The 19958-nt window shown below is 42.1% G+C and overlaps 1 protein-coding gene across 1 annotated transcript in view; it reads right to left on the reverse strand.

Annotated features, from left to right (window-relative positions):
• Positions 1-19958, reverse strand: part of MBOAT1 (membrane bound O-acyltransferase domain containing 1) — a 57703-nt gene that overhangs the window by 21319 nt on the left and 16426 nt on the right. The window contains exons 2-4 of the mRNA XM_054284829.1: positions 12558-12703; positions 11959-12036; positions 8306-8401 (exon numbers count right to left, since the gene is read on the reverse strand). Of these exons, the coding sequence (XP_054140804.1) occupies positions 8306-8401; positions 11959-12036; positions 12558-12703 (320 nt within the window). The remainder of the gene's footprint in view (positions 1-8305; positions 8402-11958; positions 12037-12557; positions 12704-19958) is intronic.

Below are 19958 nucleotides of genomic sequence, written 5' to 3' on the forward strand. Positions count from 1 at the left end.
ACACAGAAGTTGAATACAATTGTAATGGAGGAGTTTGTACAGCAGCTTTTCTTGGGTCACCTAGACTACTGATAATAGCTAAGGAATGGACAAATTCAACAATGATTTTCACCTTTCAGCAATATTGTCAAACAGTCATTCTAAACTTAATTCCAATTAAGCTTTCAAGAAAAGTGATTTATAAGCTGTTTTTACCATTATCTTCAACATCCTGTTTCTCAAAGTAGATTTTCCCAGACAAAATTTCGCTTTGCTTTCAAAGATACATAAATCCTAATCCTTTAAGCATATGAAAAGGCAGATTTTTTTAATCCTTAAGAGACACAGAGGCTGTCACTGAATCAAGCAGTTTTACTGCAATAAACACAAATTTTTATTTTGAAAGTGTTTGGCCATTTTAGCTTTATGGGGGAACATTACCACTTGTTTCAAATTGCTTCAATTTGTTGCATATGTTTCTTATGGCAAGGACTTCACGCCAACATTGAAGTGGGTAACTTTAAACCTCAGGCTCTGAGCCAAAACTGTATGACTTCAAGTGTCTAAATTTAGACACTTGTCTTAGACAAGGCCCCCATGGTAAACCAGAGAGAACCAAAATGCAAACAATCTGAGGGCAGCAGGAGTAAAGCCTGCACTGAAGTCATACTGCATATAAACACAGAGGAGAGAGGCTCTCCTCATCTATATTAGGAAGTCATTGCCTCATTGATGGCACATTGTAAGCCAACAGCACAAGTCAGCCTTTCCTGTGCTTTCATCAGAAAAGATGGACAGTCTTTCTCCCTCAAATCTCCCAGCTCCAGAGGAGACAAGGGATAGCAAAAGTGACATGTCTGGCAGGGCGAGTGGGAAGGAGGCATCATTAGATACCTCCTGTTCTCCCTCCTGACATCATCATATTACATGACATATGTATTTTCCAGAGTGGCTGGAAAGTGGCCCAGCAGAAAAGGACCTGGGGGGTGCTGCTCAGCAGCCAGCTGAACAAGAGCCAGTGTGTGCCCAGGTGGCCAAGAAGGCCAATGGCATCCTGGCCTGTGTCAGCAATAGCATGGCCAGCAGGACCAGGGCTGTGATTGTCCCCTGTACTTGGCATCAGTGAGGCCACACTTCCAACCCTGTGCTCAGTTCAATTCAGAGGACACTGAGGGGCTGCACCATGTCCAGAGAAGGGCAATGGAGCTGTGGAAGGGTCTGAAGCACAAGTCCAAAGATGAGTGACTGAGGGAGCTGGGATTGTTAAGTCTGGAGAAAAAAAGTCTTGAGGGGACCTTATCACTCTCTACAACTGCCTGAGGGTGTAGTCAGGTGGGAGTCGGTCTCTTCTCTTGAGCTGCACCAGGGGAGGTTTAGGTTAGACATCTAAGGAAATTTTTCACAAAAAGAGTGATTTAGACATTGGAATGCACTGTCCAGGGAGGTGTTGGAGTCACTGTCCGTGGAGGTGTTTAAGGAAGGACTGGATGTGGCACTCAGTGCCATGGTCTAGTTGACATGGTAGTGATTGGTCATAAATTGGATTTGACAATCTCAGAGGTCTTTTTCAATCTAAATGCTTCTGTGATCTCTTTTCTACCCTACTCAGGAAGGTGGAAAACTACTGTAGAGTGGCAGTGGGATGACACACACTAAATCTTTCACGAGATAGTGTCAGGTATCAACCAGCACTTCACAGAAAGGGTAAGCAATGTTCCAGGTGAACAAGGAGCATCTTCCTCCCTCCTCTCTTCCTGCCCACCATTCCCCTCTGACTTGATCTCAGGGGGCCCATGTCTATGCTGCAGCAAAAGGCAGAGCACAACAAAAAAATGACATTACTGGAACTCTCTCTTAAGGGCAGGGAGGGGGGAGGGAAGAATCATAAATTACTAAACATGTGAGTTTTGATTATTAAAACTTTGAAATACCAGAGTATCGAATTGCAATTTCTATTCACCCTGTCAAAACTGTAACTTTAAACAGCAATAAAACATTAAGTTAATAAATAAATACAGCACCATATCACATATAGTCAACATGGTACTATTTCACCCTTAAACTCTATTGGAAAAAATCAATGGTGCTAAAAATAAGAAGGGAAGTTAACAAAACTATAAAACTCCCAATTCCTTTTCTTACTCCCAAATTTTGCGATGCACAGGTTTTTGGAGGGGAGTAATTGGGTTGAATTCAAAAAGAAAATCTACCTACTACACTTGCACTTACAGATGAAGCACAAAGACTTATCCCTAGGAAGGAAGCATTTGAAATAAAACACATTTAGAAGCCTAAACAACTTGCAATCCATCACATTTGAACACCTACTGATTGCTTTGCAGCCACACGCTGAGTGGTGATTCCACACCCTCTCCACCTGTCCTATTAAGCACTACAGTTACAAACTACCACAGAAACACTGAATCTGATTTTTGTGTGGTTTGATTTCCCCTCCCTTCCCATGTTTTATGTATTGGCTATGAGTTTAATCTTAGGTTGTAGCTGTGCAGTACCTCCTACACACAAACCATAGTGGTCAACTTTTAATTTAAAAAAAAAAGAAATCAAGAAATTGATGCAGGGACAATTTTATTTTTCAAGGCATCTAACACAAGGTGAAGACAGCTTTGGGGTTTTGCTTACCTCACATTAGATGCCTTGAAAAATAACACAAGACTAAGATGGAACCGTTTACAGAGAATGCTCAACAGAGGGGTTTACTCCCCTAAATAAACCTTCCAAATGAAAACATATCAGTGAATATAATTTTTAAATCCAGCTTGCCCCAAGACAATAAATTTGCCAGAAGCACGGGCCAGTGGAAGTACAGATGTTTTGTTTGTCGGCCACTGTGGGGGTCCTCACTGCATCACAGGCTGGCTTCTGCACAGAGCAAGTTTCAATGCTTACGAGAGAAAAGACGTTTTCCAAGCACAGTCTGCTTGACCTTAGGTAATCCCGTGGAGAAGTCTGGCACACGCTTGCTAGAAATAGTTTCCACTGACCTGATTTCACTAAGAGAGGAGGTGGAGTCAAAAGGCTCATAGCAGACAAGAGTCCAGAACAGCAAACATGTATTTCAGGGTTACCTCTGCAGCGCTGAAGCCACGACAAGAAGTTCACACAGTCACACCCTGCTGTGACAGTAACCATTGCTGACAAGGGGATGGCCAAGCTGGCAGTGAGCTCCTACTTTTGCTTTCAACAGTAAAAGGAAGAGGTACTGAAGTACATCAGAGGAAAAACACTTCACTAAACACACTTGCCACCTCTAAAGCAACTTACAATTTCCTTCATGTGATGCACTGCCTCTGTGTGTGTCTGTGTGTGAGAGCTCCCAAGCAGTATTTCTTAAGCCTTCATGGTAGAAGCATTTCACTTAAAAGAGTGTTTACTTCTGGAGAAGTGTCCAGGGATGTACTAGATGTGTGGAGCTCTCTAGTAGTGATTGCCTGCTTGAATTCTGCCTAGTTCCCACACAGCAGTCCTTGCAGGGCTCCTGTGACTCCAGTGGCAAGTGATCTCAGGGCTGTTTCCAGTGGGCAAGCACCCAGCCAGGCAGCCAAGCAGCAAAGCAGGCATGGAAAACAGACTGACCCCCCTTACTCACCCTGCACCTGCACTGCTGCACTGCCTCTGGGGACCAGCTGCACACCAAGGTTCCCCAGCACTGCAGGAACAGACACTGCAGCAATAGACTGCATGTCATACATTTAGAAGACAAGAAAATTTAAAAAAAAAAAAAAAAAAAAAAAAAAATAACCAGCTGAAATTGCAGGACCAGACAACATTTCTGCTCTGTGTTTTCACATGGTAACATCTATCTTTGCTTTCATCAGCAAATATATTTCCTTTATGAAAAACGGCTGCTGTACTTTTTTTCCTTCCTTTTGTGGTTGAAACAAGAAAGATAGCTTTTCCACTGAGAGAGGAAAAGCCAGCAACAAAGCACTAACCACCCAGCAAAAATTCACTGCCTGAAATGACACTTGTTACTGAAGCTTCTGCTTATATATATGGTTTTTGAGAGGGCTCTCTCAACAATCATCCCTTTCTAGGGGGTTTGCTGAGGATGCTGCTGCTGCTGCTCTGCCTTTGGGAGAGGGTGAACACAAAGGTGGTGTCTGGGGAGTGATGTCCACCAAAGCACTTGTGTAAGAGCTACAGATTTGACACATGTGGGGAGGAAAACTGCTCAAGTCTCCCACATACTTCAGCTAGGGTCTCTCTAAGACCAACAGAAGACTGAAAACTGTGCCAGTGTGTGTGGTGATCTTCACAAACTGCGTTTCTCTTCTGTAAGGGATGGCAGCAAGAATCATAGAATCATTAAGTCTAAAAAAGATCTCTAGGATCATTGAGTCCAACTGTTAACCCAGCACTGCCATCTTCACCAGTAAACTGTGTCCCCAGGTGCCATAACTGCATCTTTTTTGAACACTTCCGGGGATGGTGACTCCACCACTTCCCTGAGCAGCCTGTTCCAATGCTTAGAAACACTTTCCATGAAGAAACTCTTCCTAAAATCCAGTCCAAACCTCTCCTGGCATAACCTGAGGCCATCTCCTCTTGTCCTGTCTCTTCTTATATGGAAGAAGCGACTTACCCCTGCCTTGCTACAATCTCCTTTCAAGCAGTTGTAAAGACTGATAAGACCCCTCCTGTTCTCCAGGCTAAACAACCCCAGATCTCTCAGCCACTACTCATATGTGAAAGAAATTCCTGTATGCACAATCATTCTCTAACATTTCCCTGAATAACCTGCAATATTAGGAAATTTTGCTCAGACACTGCAAAAATTTAAAGAGGAAACTAAAAAGCTCCATGGCCCTCATCAAGCAAAGGATTGAAACAGACACAAGTTCCATACCTTCTTAATTTTATCTGGAGGATCATGTGCATATGGCATTTGGTCATGAAGGTTGCTACACTGAAACTCTATTACTACTTTCCAAAAATCAGAATCAAGATTCCTTATTTTAAACTAATTTTCCTTAAAGCTATCATATTGCTATACTCAAGCTGAGCCTGTGATACAAAGGGAAAAAACACAAACTGTATGATATTATTATGGGTTTTATAAAGTTGTATAGGCAGGCAACTTACCAGCATAATCCTCTTAGCATAAAGAAGAAGAAATAAGAGAGAGAAAGAGTTAGGATTTAGTTTTTCCAGGTACAATGTACAAATGTCATGGCAAACCAAGCAAAATAAAGCATGCATGTTTCTCTCAAAGATTGATTTGAATTAAGGAGGAAGCACAGGATTCAGTTATTGTACAATTAGCGCTCAAAACAAATAGGATTTTTGAGGAAATAGTAAAGAGAAAATTCCTAAATTACATCATCACTTTTTTAAGAAATAATATAACTGAAAGAAATTTGATAAAATATATACATATTTTTTTAAAGGTAATTAAAATTGAAGTGCAGCAAGCTGGAAATTGTTTTCCTTAAAACCTGGCAGTAGTTTAAAAAAACCCCAGTTTTTCCTTAAGTAAACTCTTTTTAAAAAAAGAGTTTTTCCTTAAGTACTATGCAATACATGAAAAACTTCTAAATCAAGAAAAAGCTGCAAGCAGCTTGAATACAGTTTTGACAGTGGGACTCAGTGACCTTCCCTTTGCAGCAGTCAAGAATTCACTAGTCACCAGCAGGTAAGAAGTCCCTTATTTCTTATTCTGTAACCTGGAAGTGATATGCCATAGCTTGATCTTTCATTTTCCAGTTTGCTTAAGATATGACTCAAAAGTTACCTTGCTCTCTCCATCTCTACCTGTGTTTCACAAGCTCTGTTCTCAAAATGGAAGGGTTCCAAACAAATGGCACAACCAACTATTAGTAAAAACTCCCCAAAAGTATATTTGCAAGCACACTTCAAAAGGGTTACACATGCAAGTTGTTGAGTGCACAAGGCAGGCCAAGAGAGCAAATGAGGAATGCTCGCTTTCAGCACTGCCACTGGGAAACACTCCATGATCATCTGCCTCGTCACTTCAGGGACACTTCTATTGCTGATGGCAATAGAACTGGTTATGTGCCTGTTTGATGTGGATTAAAACTTCCTCCTTGCAACCAGGTATCACCAGACTCATGGGGTACTGAAACCTCAAAATGCAAGCCAGCAGCTGATGGGTTTTTGTTGCATCTTAAAGATTCCCCCAAGTCCAGTGTCTTGCCTTCTCAATATATATCCCCAGCCACATTCACCCAAAACTGTGGGAGGCCAGAGGGAAATGGGCACAGCTCCATGGTTCTGTCTCACTCATTTCTGAAACCCTGAGGGAGAACTTTAGTGCCATCCTCCCAGCCACACCCTGTCCTAATGATTCCCTATTGCCGCATGCAACAGATGAGGAACCATCAAATATGGGAGAACGAGCAAGAGGAGGCTCAGTTGCGGCTCATACATGGTAAAACTGTGTCCAGGGAGTATATTTTGCCTCTCTGGATCATCACATCTCTTCAGGTATGTGCAAAAAGCTTCAATGGGCACATATTTACAGCTGAAGAAAACAGGTTTTAAGATAGATTTATGAGGGTGATCTGGGTTTCAACACTTTGGATTGCAAGTTTTTATTGATACCACTACAGTATTTGTATTTATTCTTAGCTTTTAAAATATACCATGAAGGTGCAATTCATATCCATAGTACATTTTTCCACTTGTTTATTACTTGGTAGGTTTTACTTCTGACTGAAGTTTAGGAATTGTGTGTATCTTGAAGCACCAAGTCAAAATCAAATAACAGAGTAAGTTCAAGCATTATTTTTTCAGTACCATTATTATCCCCAAGCTCATCATTAAATAAGAGTAGTTACTTTTTCATTAAGGGAGCAGAGAACATTACCTAATCCATAACAAACAACCACCATTCCTCTTCTTTCAGGCCCAGTCTCAGCTGGCTCTTTATTAAATGTATTCAGAGAGAGCGAGCTAATATGCCTGACAGTGCATTTCTGAACACAGCATTCAGAAAAGCATGATCTCTCACATTTATCTCTCTGTCTCTATCTCTTACACACACTGAACTATAGCATTCCAGTCCCATTTATAGCCTTCTTGGTATGTCATGCTCTTTGAGGATATGCTTTTGTGTATTAAAAGAACTGCAGAAAAAATTACAGAACTAAATTTCTTTAAACATATAAGTTCCCATTACTGCAGCCTTCTTAATTAAAAACCTCAGGAGTTTGAGAAAAACTTCCCCTCCACCACCTGAAGTTTAATTAAATGCTGAAACCCACCACCTCAAAGAGAGAGACACATGCACAAGGACAGCAAAAATCTTCATTCTCCTACTCTGTGCCTGCAAGATGAAAGAGACTTGGAAGAGTCATGTAAAACTTTCTGTGCAAGTTTACAGAAATTTTTCCTGGTATGTCACTAATTACTGTGCCTTCAGACATTCAATTAAAGAAGTGGAATACAGATTAGCACGCTGGTTTCAAATCACACAAAAGCACACCTTCCTCCCACAAACAAAGCACACAGGGTTGATTAGCTGTCTCTATCTTTGCAAAGCATCCTCCACTGCTTCTCTGAGTGAAATCAGAGACCACAGTGTGTATGAAAACCGTTTCACACATATCACAGCATACAAAAAGTTGTGCTATGTAAGCAGCAGCCACAAGCTAGCCCCATGAGAGAAGCAGTGCTGACAACCTGAGCTGATCTCTTGTCTCTCTGCCTGGGTTACTCCCCCAGCTCCTCTAGCATCTCATCCCTGCCCAAATCCTGCCCTCACATCCTGGAGAGCCTGGGCTGGGAAGCACCTTCCCAGCTGGGGCTTCAAGGTAAATCAGAATGGGGGAGAGGAGACACACAGCTGACAGCTGTGCTTAGGAAGGTGGAAGGAGAGCAGCCCACCCACCCCCTCAGGGCAGACCACCATCATCCACCCAAGTCACTCCTACAGCTCCAGGGAGAGACTGCCCAACCTGCCCTCCCAGGCTGCTCTGCAGGGAAACCTAGCTAGCTAACTAACCCCTACCTTCCCAGCTGCATTTGGGAAGGTAGAGCTTAGTTAGCTAGCTCTACCTTCTAGAGCTAGAGAACAGCAGAAACAATGAATCAGTGCAAAAATCATACAGTGCTTATTCCTTTTTTAAAAAACAAAACCAAAACCCAAAGCAACAAACAAAAAACCCAACCCCAAACAAAACAAACCCCAGCAAAACCCCAAAGAACACAACAAAAGCCTCAGAAAAAGCTTAAGGGAAACAAAATTGCAGGTGCTCCACAGATAAGATAAAAACTATTCTTACAACTTATTGAAATCAACTAATACTGATTGACAAGGGAACCAGTTTGCAGAGTCACTCACCCGGAAAAGTCTGTAGTGAGAATGCCATAATGAAATATGTATATTCGGCTTATGTGGCACAGTGTGAGGTATCCCATGGCTACGACAAAGGAGTACCTAAAAACAGAACACACAGAACACACAGTTACCAACACAAGTACCAACAAGAACTAGAATCACTCAAATTGGGTTGGGCTTGTTTTGATTTTTTCAAATCAGATTGTTAAAAAGTCTGGAGCTATGCTACAAGACCTGGAAGAAATTCTCAAAGGGGGCTGATGGTTTTGTGTACCCAGCTGAAACCTTACAGAGGTGTCTCCTCATTCTGGAGGTAGGGAAAAAATGGAAGAAGAAATAGGATGAATTCAAGTTGCAAAATTGAATTTTCAAAGCTCCCATTTCACATATTATTTTGAAATTTCTGTCCAACTTAAGTATTTGAAACCAGATGAGACTGTATGTCATTCACTGAAGTTATCCACTGCATTTTGGTCTATAAACATTCTTTATTTACAACTCTTCCTCAGACCTAGCAAAGACCAAAATATTTCAAGCTTAAGGTATTCTCTCTCTCATGATTTTATATAAAGGCAGATGATGGCACATAGCTCAATCTTTTCAGCTCTCCATACTGAAGCACACTATCTTCCAGAAAAATCATAGAATCAGATAGTCTGGAAAGGACCTAGAAGATTATAGTACTTGAATATCTGTATATAGACCTTGCCCCAGTAGGTCCCAGTTGTTCTTGATGGGCTGCAGCTGTGATGTCCTTAATTGGGTGGCAGCTGTGGCTAATGAAGATAACTGGGATAAAAGGGGGTGGGCTGGCTGGTCAGGGAGGGCCTTGGAGGAGCACTGATGAGGAAGAGGGGACAACACTGCTGTGAAGAGCTGCTTATGAGAAAACCACCCAGGAGGTGTGGGACTCTAGAAATATGATAACAACAGAAGATCATTTCAGAAGCATTCCTTAGGTAGGATGTGATAAATTCATTCTGTGTTTCAAGATGGTAGCACACTTCTGTTGGGCAGGGCAGTAGCATGGTTCTACCTTACCAGCTGAACAGTCTGAAGACTGAAAATATTGCAGTGTCTGCATGGGCAGATGCAGCCTTTCATACAAGTAATTCCTGCCTGTATTTCCATGAACAAGGAAGAGGATTCTGGGGAGGAAGGAACTGGGTGGATGCTTGGAGACAGACTGACACATGAAGCAAATTACACCATGCAATAGAGAGCTGGGACACCAGAATGAAAGGCTGGCACCATGGGGACAGGCCAGGACCAGGTCTGCTGGTGTCCTCCATAGCTGAGGTTATTGTTCTGTGGTATCCATGCAGGGCAGAAGAGGCAAAGACCAGTAGACTACAGAAGGAGATGGCACATTCTGCGTGCCTGGTAGGGCTGAGCCTTGGGGGCTGGTCAGCACACATTGCCAAGAAGTATCCTCCACAGACCCATGAGAGCACCCATCACAGGGGAGAACTAAAGGTGAAATCAGACAAGAGGAGACAGCAGACAGCTGAAAAAGAGCCAGGCCTTTGTCAAATTATGGCTGGTTTTAAAAGAAATGAGTTTTTCCTCCCTAGGGGGTAATAAGCTGCAGTGTGAGTGACAGTGATGGATCACAAGGCAACCTGCAGGTCATGTGGCCCACAGCAAACAGCTGGATGAAAGGCAGACTGAAGGGATATGACAGATTCTTCAGGAGATTCAGAGTAGAATTTATGGTATTTTATCTGGGTCAGGCATCCAGTCCTGCCTCAGCAAGGTCCTTGGGTTCCCCTCTCATCAAGGGAGAATGGCAAGCATCCATCCAAAGGCGAGTCTGACATGTAACAGCGAGACACAGGATGAAGGATCTAAAATAAGCCCCCATGCTGAGGTGCAAAGCGCTTAGACTGAAACAGGGGGCAAGCAGGGAGAGATACACTGAGCTGCTGCTGCAGCTGGGAGCATTTCTGATGCTGGATTAATTCATCCATTTATAGGCCTTGAAGGCTAGCAGCTTCACCAGAGAGGAAACTGGCAAAGAATAACCATGGAAAAGAGAATGAAGGTTAAATTATGCAGTTGATTTAATTTGTTCTCTTCCACTGTGTTTTTATGGGGGAATAAAGAGCCAAGTTTTGAAGCCCCATTTTGAGGGATCTGTTTCCATGTATGAACAGGTCCATACCTTCAAGTGCCCTTGTTCAAGCTTACTCTCAGCTGGTTTGAATATGTTGTTACTTTGCCAAAATTAACAATGTGGGTGCACTTTGAATTACACTGCTATGGCTAGTAGACCACAACAGAAAAGTCCTAACCCAATCCTCCTTCAGAACTCCTGAGTTTTTTCAGCGTGTTGGATGGACATTTCACATTGACTCAAATCAACACTTGACTGTTTTGCAGCAGCAAGTGACGTTATATGAACTGGCTTGATCTGTGTTTCAGTATAAAGCTGTTTTGTTATTAGCCACTGTGGCTAATTGGCTAAAGGGGAAGAGTGAGGGGGTTTCCCATGGAAGCTGTGTCCTCTTCCTTATCACCACCCCACCTTGTCTGGGAAGATGCAAATAACTAGTGGATGATTCCTTTGTACACTTGGTTCTTCTGATCTACAGCCACTAACTCCTGCATTTCCCTCAATGACAGGCAGGGACAATGACCAGGAAACCATAAAACAAATTTTTAACACCTTTTTATTTTGGTCTCTGGATAGCATTTCTTCAACAAACATTGTCCAATTGCCTTTCTTTTTTATGACATTATTAATTATCTCTAGACTTCTGGGCTTTACACTGTGTGAGAGGGTAGAAAAAATACCTCATTAATGCCCTATCTTGTTGGTGCAAAATGCAAGTAACTGCTATAGACAGAATTGCTTTTTACAGTTCACATTTCTGAATAATATTAGAAAAATTGTAAGTAGGGTTCCCATTCAGATATTAAAGAGGCATCTCTTCAGGAAAAAAAGGAAGGTGCGAGGATTATCTGACCATCAGATTCTCAGACAGCCCTGGTCTTGAAGGCAAGTGTAGAAAGGGTTTCCATTCCCCAGCCCAGATTTGTGTGGATTCTGAGCATTCAGGAGCAGCTGCAGAGACAGCCAGACAGTGCAGAGACAGAAAACACCTGTCACACACCCAAACCATAAGCTTCTGCTTTAAGCAATAACAGTTCTGGGATTTTCTACTTTTTCACAAAGCCCAGTACCAAAAGCAAGACCTCATTTTGTGGATCACTAAGCTAAGCTGCATCAGTGACCTTATTTGAACAACCTAACTCAAGAATAAGTGGAAAATACCTAAAGGCCAAACAGCAATGGGGAAAACACATTAAAAAGGATTATAAAATGCAATCTGGAAGAATGCAAGACCAAGGAGAACATGACTTCATTATGTTTAAAAAATCAAAGGTTTGTCCATAAATTATTATGCTTGCAAAAGTCAAATTTTGAGGCCAGCAATTTCATAGGAAAATGCAATACATCAACCCAAAAAAACCCACAAATTGAGATTACAGCTGCTTCTGTAACTCCATGAACAAAGCTTCTGCAAGTAACTGGGAAAGAAAAGAAGGGAAGGAAAGAAGAAAAGGTGGTTCTAAAAACTCCTCACGATTCTCCCGGAAAGCAGAGAAGTTATCAGAGGGGCAGCTGTAGACTTGCAGCCACATCAGCTCACCTGTGGATGTTGGGAATACTCGCCATGTTCATAATGCCATAGTTCATCATCACCAGGACAAAAAGATGAATGGAATACCTTGAAGACAACAAAGTGAGTATTTAGATAATTTCTATTTTACCTGGAAGTGCTGGCAGTTCAGAGCAAGAGAATATTTTTCCATGCAACCGACATCAATGTGCTGTCATATCAGGCTACCAGTGAACCTGGATTACCACAGGACATTTTATAGCCTGACTATCCAACACAGACTGATACTTATTAAAAAGATATTATCCATATGTTTAACTGAAAGAATAGCCTGGCTCAAAGTGCACATTCAAGTTGGATACATCTTTTCCAGAAGAGGTATCTTCACAGCAGACTGGTGTGGCCTTAACTTCCAGAACAAACATCACAAATTAAATTAAATACTTCACTTAAAAATACTTTTATGAGTCACTTTACTTTGAGGGTTTGGAATGGTTATGTTGGTTAGGATATTTTTTTAAGGTAGCATTAAGAGCCTTCAGATTAAAAAGATGTAATCCAAAAGAGCTGATGTGAAGTTTAAAATTATTTTTACCCAAGTCTTGTCTAAATGGTGACTAAATACTCACCACCCAAAGCAGAAGACAGCAAAGTATATTCCAAAGAGGGTGGCGAATGCGTGGCGAACAGCAGAGCTGGCATGACTGGGACTCAAGTAAATACGAAACCAAAACGCAGCCAAGAGTGCAAACAGTTGACAGGCTACAAAATTGATCTGTAAAAGACAAGCAAAACAAAAAACTGTTTTGATTCTTGGAGGAGGAGGGGGAGGATTCTCTCTGTTCTCAGAACAATTAAGAGCAGAGGTAAGAAAAGGGGGGGAAATCATCAGAGCTAGGAATCTTTCCCTTCTCAGCATTCTCACTTGTGAACTCATGTGATAACTTTTCTTGGCCAGTGACAGAAGGGATTAAACAGGCACATGTGACAGCCAGGAGCTGTCAGAAACAGGGCCTTTGAGCAAGGAGCTGTGGGTGTTGTACATGGCCTTTGAGTCATGGGGAAATGTATGTATTGTACTTGAATATCTGTAAGTAAAAAGAAAAGGGGGAAATATAGTAGGAGTCCTAGTAAAATCTATGTATTGTATAAGTGGCCTTGCCCCGATCCTAGTTGTTCTAAATGGGCTGCAGCTGTGGTGTCCTTAATTGGGTGGCAGCTGTGGCTAATGACGATAACTGGGATAAAAGGGGGTGGGTTGGTCCGTCAGGGAGGGCCTTGGAGGAGCCCTGATGAAGAAGCAGGAACAGCACTGCTGTGAGAAAACCAGTGAGAAGGTATGGGACTCTAGAAGTATGATAACAACAAAAGGAATACAACAGGCACACAGCCTGAAGCAGAAGCAGATGAGGAAGGTCAGGCTCCAGCTGCCCCAGGGTACAGCTGGCTCTGGTGGTTCTCGCTCTCCTCGGAGCAAGGCTCCACTCTGCTGCCAGCCTGGCCCAGGTGCAGGGCACATCACTCCCTTTCTCAGTCCTCTTGGCAAGGGGCAGGGGCCAGGAAGCAGCCTGGGACTGAAATATTACCCCAGTACCTGACTGTCCCCCACCCCAACACAAAAGCAAAATCAACAATGCTGATGTGACACTGCTCACTAGCAGTGAGAACAGGGCAGCCACCCTAGCTGAATTCCTCCATTCCACAGCATCTTCCACACCCCCATTGTTTTGTGGTTTGAGAGCAAAGAAAACAACTTTGCTCTGCCATCAAGCAGACACCTAAAGGAATATGCTTCTCAAATGTTCTTTGATTGCTGCATGTGAAAATCAGTCTGGCCTCACTGCAAGGAGGTATGGATGGCAGTGGGAGCACAAGAGATGCAGAGGGCAAACAGAACAGGAGTAGAGGCTGCTCTTGTCAGACACAAGGACAAGCAAAAGCTTCAGAGTCCTCCAGAGCAAAACTGAAATCACGCTGCCTTCTTCAAGTCACCTTCTCTTTGACAGCCTCAGCAAAAATCCCAGAAGTCAGAGGAAAAACAGATCAAAGTCACAGTCAAAACAGAGCCAGGAGCTGTCTCTAACAGAGCAAATACACCACTGGGATACAACATCCTTAAGTCCAGCCTGGACCCTGGACAGCTGGAGGTAAATTCATTTATTCAGTCACAGTGTCACAGTTCTTTTTTTTTTCTTCTTCTTTTTAATCTTTTGGGTTTTTTTTAAATTCACCCTGAGCTCTTCAGCAGCAAGTCATCCCAGACCAAGCAAAACTAAGCAGGCTGCAACATTTAAGCAATCACTTGGATTAGGGGATTATCCGAAGCTATCAGTCCAGGACAGGATAATACATCTCACTCGGAAATGCTCTGACATGCTGGCTGTCCAGGGCTGGTTGGATTCTGCCAGGCTTCTTGTCAAAAACATTTACAATGTGTTTAACAAGATACTATAGCCCCAAAGTGCTTTTATTCTGGTGGACCACGTCCAACATGGTGTTGGCTGTTCATGAAAATGCTTCCATTAAAGGTTTGTTGGCTCCATTGGTGCAGTTGCTCTATTTCAGTGATGCAGGCAGTCATGCAATAGAATAATGCAATAGTTTAAATATTTAGGTATGTTGAATTCTAGTTGTTTGGAGCAGAGACAATGGCTATTTATTTCTTGCTCATGCAAGCAAGCAGCATTTATAATAAATAGTATCACAGAATTATAACCAAAGAAATAAATTCTCATTTTTAGTGCAAGACCTGTAGAACAAAAACAACAAAAGAACAAAATTGCCCTGGTCTCACAAAATCCAGATGCTGTAGTAGAAGTCCTGAACTTGTCTTTTACCATAGAGTTACATTCAAAATGCTAACACCTTGCTTCCACCCTTCCACAGACAGAGGTACAGCAGAAACCACTGAAGCCCCTACAGGGCTGCTCTGATTGCATCCTTTCCAAGCAAGTGGAAGAGCCTTCAGATTAAAAAGATGTAATCCAAAAGAGCTGATGTGAAGTTTAAAATTATTTTTACCCAAGTCTTTTCTAAATGGTGTCTAAACACTCACCACCCAAAGCAGAAGACAGCAAAGTATATTCCAAAGAGGGTAGAAGGTGTCATGATTCTCCCTCAAAGGGAGAAGACTGATGGCTGCCAACTCATCAGTGACAATTCAGTGAACCTTAATCCCCCCATCCTGCTCCAGCTTGGGGTCACACTGGCACATGCAGTGCAGCTCAACTCTGTGGCATGCAGAGCTTCTCTGATCTGGAGTAAAGAAGGAAAGTGCAAAGACTCACAGAAACTGATGGAAGGAAAGTGCAAAGACTCACAGAAACTGGTGTGGTTGGTTGTTTGAAAGACAATATCCCCTCTGTGCAGCGCCACTCACAGAAACTTTACACCAGGAAAAGCCATCACGATAAGCAGGCATTTGCTTTTTACTTTCACCTGGCCCTTGTAAGCCCAGTTTGAGATGTTAAGGATGCTGGGATCTCAGAGGCTCACACACACACGCAGCATAAGGAAAGTGCAAGAACCCAGAGCAGACACACTTGTAGCATTATTTAAACAGCTAAGGCAGGGAATGACAGTGGCAGCAGCAGCAGATAATGTGGCAGAGACTTAATCACAAGCAGCTCAGCAGCCTCACATGCGTGTGCTCCTGCTTGCCTTGGCCTTTGAGTATGTGTTACCTGTGCTACCAACCATACCACTGTCACACCTGCATTTTGTTGTGCAAATTAACCAAGACAATTAACCAAGACTCCGTGCTCTTTCTGCTAGGGTCGGTGCAAAGCCTTGTACCAGGCCAAAACATCACCCCTATGTTTCAATGAGTTTTTGGTTTCTAAGGGTTGTTCCTGCACAGCAGCCAAACATCACAGACCCAATGCACTCAGCAAGCAATAATCTGGCAATGGACCAGACTTGCTCTGTTCTACACTGTGGAGATTCTCAGTTCAGTCAAAGAGAATTCTCCCCAGCTTCAGGCCTGGGAAACTTACAGGGGAAGAATGAAAACAATTATTATCTCTCTTTCTGTTCAGGTTACTTATAGATATGTACTTTCAATGTGTGCTATTCATAGTTCACCAATACCACACAAGGGAATAGAGGGATGCAGCAGCTTTTCATATAACCTCCTCTACTTAGTTATTTCTAGGTACCATTTTAAACACATGCAGTGTTCACATGCATGCACACAAAGGCTGACAGTTCATCTGACAGTGACTTTACTGCATTCCATTTGACATTAGTTTTATCCTTCATTCTACATACTTAAGGCATCCAAGTAAACAGATCCCTAAGAATTTAACAAATGTTGTGCTGCATCACAAGTGAACTAAGTCACACTTTCCTTCCTTTCCCTTTCCAAAGAGAAAAGGATTCATACTATTCCCTTTTGGTTATTTCCACTGTTGCTAAAAACATTTTATAAACAGAAAATTCAGGGCTTCTGAACACTGATGAATGGTGTCCAGGCAAAAACAACATGGAAATAAAAATTATATGCCAATTAACCTTTTACAGCATTGGAAGTCATTTGACAAATGTTTTTAGCTAGCCACATCTCTTTGGTGTTGCCACCAAAATTTTGCACATCTGGTTTCAAGATTGCTAGCAGAAAGGAAACACCTTTGCTTTTTACAGTCACTTTCTTCCATGCTCTAGAGAATAAGAAGTAATAAAATTAGGAATCAGAGCACATGATATGATGCCAAAAGAAGACAGTATCTTCCTTTCATTTTCCATGATTAAACACTGGAAGACAGAAAGGCAGTCTCATCACAGTATTCTGCAACGACATCTGGAAGACTTGTGTCTGAGTCACAGCCAGCTGGAGACAGCTTTGCAATACAGAAACAAGATATCCACACTTCTGGAGAGAGAGAAAATCTGGAACAGCTCCAGCGCAACCGAGTCGATCGTTATTGTTGTCTGCTTAATTAATCCTTTAATTCTTTATTGGTCTCAACTTTAAAAGGCTTGATGGATCCAGAGCAGGTATGAACAACAAAGGAAAAAAATAAACTGTAGTTGCTCCCTGTATTCTTTCAAATTCTGTAGTAGCAATAACTCAGCAGTGATGTTTAGATAGCAAATCTGAGTTTTACACAAAGTTAGCAATCAGGTCAAACCAACCCACCAAGCTCCCATGATGTTGATGCAAGAACAGCCAAACACAGTGGTTTCAAGATCCCCCTATTGGACTGTGCTGTAATCCAATCCCTCAAAGCACATAAAAGGTCAGTCCCATCTGTCCTGAGCCTTTGTATCTTCTCCCATTTTTAACAGGATGAAACCTGGCAAACACTGGACTGGTGCTGTGTGAAGGGGAAGCACTAACTCCTAGGGATTTGGAGCCACCTTTTCAGTCATCTCCATCAACAGGCAGGGCCTTTCACATAGCAAAGTCATCTCCTCAACTTCCTAACTACTCTCAGAGGAAATCCAAACCATTTTTTGCTCAGTATTTTATTTGATCCAATTAACCATATACAAGTGGGCACTTCTAAGGGCAAATGCCAGCTGGCGAATCATAAAGGTTCCAAATACCTGGAGTTAAATAGGTGCATCTAAAAATTTCACTCTTTGCAGGACATGAGCCTGATGTTGATAACACTGAATAGGAGCAATTATCACTTTCTGTGCTGGGGGCAAACTGGCTCCATGGTGAAGGCTGGGAAGGAGATAAAAAAAAAAAAACCTCAAACAAAAGTAGTAACTTGTCAAATCCCTATAACAGGAAAGCCATGGAGCCATAGAGGATTTCCAAAGAGAGAGGTAAAGTGTTGCTTAGTACACTGAAAAATTACTGAGAAAAAATCCCACAAAAATCTGAAAAGGAGAAAAGAGAAAGTGTCTTTCCTAGCTAGAAATTCTTGAGATAGGAAACAGAAAATATGAGAGGAGACAAAATCTGACTATACACCTTTATACCAAATCATTACCAAGAGTTTTGGTCACTGCTTCTTGTAGTTGAAGGTAGGCTACTGATAACCCATTTCAGGAAGTTTCAGTTCTGCTCACCCCATAAACCTTGAATCTGCAAATCTCCCTGTTTGAAAAAGTGGCAATACACAGTTGAGAGTTACTAGATCACACTCCAGGAAGAGATAGTTAAGTACAAACACATAGCCTCTTATTTTAGGGCTTTTAACTTTTTCCTTACAGTTAAGTATCAGAAGGAAATATCCTGCATTCAGTTCTGACCACAAAAATACTTTCTTTTCCCTCTATTACATTTTTCCTCCCTTAGGCTTGCAGAAAATTTGATGTCACTTTCCAGAAATCTAGGAGGACATAACAAATTGACCACACATTTCTCTCCAAACTCCAAATGCCAATTAAGTCCATTACCCAAATCAGACCATCCTCTGTAAGCAAAATTCCTGTTAAAGCTGTTACTCTGGCAATCACTACAAGCAGTCACACTGCTAACTTGCCCCTTGATGACAAGGTGCTGGTGTGTCCTCAAGGGCACAGTCTGGGGATAAAAACCAGGCATATTACACAGTTACACATTCCCAGAGAGAGGTACAAGTGTGTTTGAGCACAGCCAGGCTGCCAGAATATTCCCAGCCAGCATCCAGGTCCGTGTCCACTTCTACATGTAGCAGATGATGCAGTCAGGTTAGAGATATGGCAGAAGATGCCTCTAATTTATTCCAGGCCTTGGATTTACCAGCTAAATGAGAGAGTAAAGGTTTAAATCTGCATTTTATTTGCTGAAGTGTAAGAGCAGAGGCCTCTCATGGTGGTTCAGTATAAAGATGAAGTTACATCTCATGGTGAAGATACTCTGTTGCCATGTACTAATGAGCTTCTAAGCACTACTTTAGAAGATTACTACAAGGTTTTTATCATAAATTAGGCTTCCTCCTCTATTCACAGACTTACCACAGACGACCAGACAGCTCTTTTCAATATTTGGAAAAGCATAAAGAACCTTGCTAACAGAAACTACTGCCAGCAGTAGCAACTCAAGTCAAACCACTGTCTGTGGAGTACAACAGTGCTTGGGTAGTATTTTGGAAAGGGAATGCCATTACAAAGCATTCCACTCTGCCAGAAATCAGGCCCATCTTCCAGGGTGATGCCTTTCTTCCAAAGAATAAAGCAAGAGCTACAGAAATGCAGTAATTTGTTTTCCATGTTTAAAAGATTATTTTGCACATATAACCAAAGACACCTGGCAAACAACATGTTTAAGTTCACTTTGCAGGAGAAATTTCTACTTTGATGTTGAAAAACAGACCTGCTGTTATTAGAGCATTTCATAACATCAAAAGTGTGATATTTAGAAGGGACGTGTTAAGAATGAGAGATGGAATAGTCTTTAATCAGATCTCAAAGATATCTGATACTTGCTGAAATTTCTCAAAATATTTTGATCTTCCAGACTATTTTTATGAACTATAAGGACAAATATCCTCTGCAGAGATCATTCAGCTCTACACAGGGAGAGGACAAGCATCTCCAAAAAGGAGGGCAATACCATAGAGACCATGTCAAGTTTCCCACTGCTAGAGTTCTGACCCAGGCTTCCATGAAGGAAAAGGATTTGTGTAACACGGTCCATGCAGTTCCCCTTACTGCCCACAGTGGTATTGCTTTGCACAGAGCTCAGTGCACTGGGAGCCAGCACAAAGAGGCTTTTATTTGTAAAGGAAGCAGAACTGACTGTCACTTGCAGGACGCTGTATCTTCTGTTCATAGCCAGGTACTGCAGACTGCAATCAGCATGGATCAGAGAGGAGAAAAATCAACTTACATTGGGGAAATACTGATTCCACTGCTGACATTTCACATCTCCAGAACTATACAGAAACAGCTTATTTCTCTGACTTTGTGTTGTAGGAGTCCTATGGAAGATTTGGGGGGCAGGGGGGCAGAAGCAAAGGCTTGAAAACAGAATTTCTGTCATGGGAGAGATAGAGAGAGAAAAAAAGCATGTATGCATGACTAATTAAAGATTATTGTCCTCTTCAGAAGCAGCACTAAGTTGTCACAGCCTTGGCATTTTTTGTGCAGTTGGA

This window comes from Melozone crissalis, unplaced genomic scaffold, assembly GCF_028551555.1.
Source record: "Melozone crissalis strain CALT ecotype California unplaced genomic scaffold, PUWL_Pcris_2 ptg000042l_1, whole genome shotgun sequence".
In the NCBI taxonomy this organism is placed as follows: domain Eukaryota; kingdom Metazoa; phylum Chordata; class Aves; order Passeriformes; family Passerellidae; genus Melozone; species Melozone crissalis.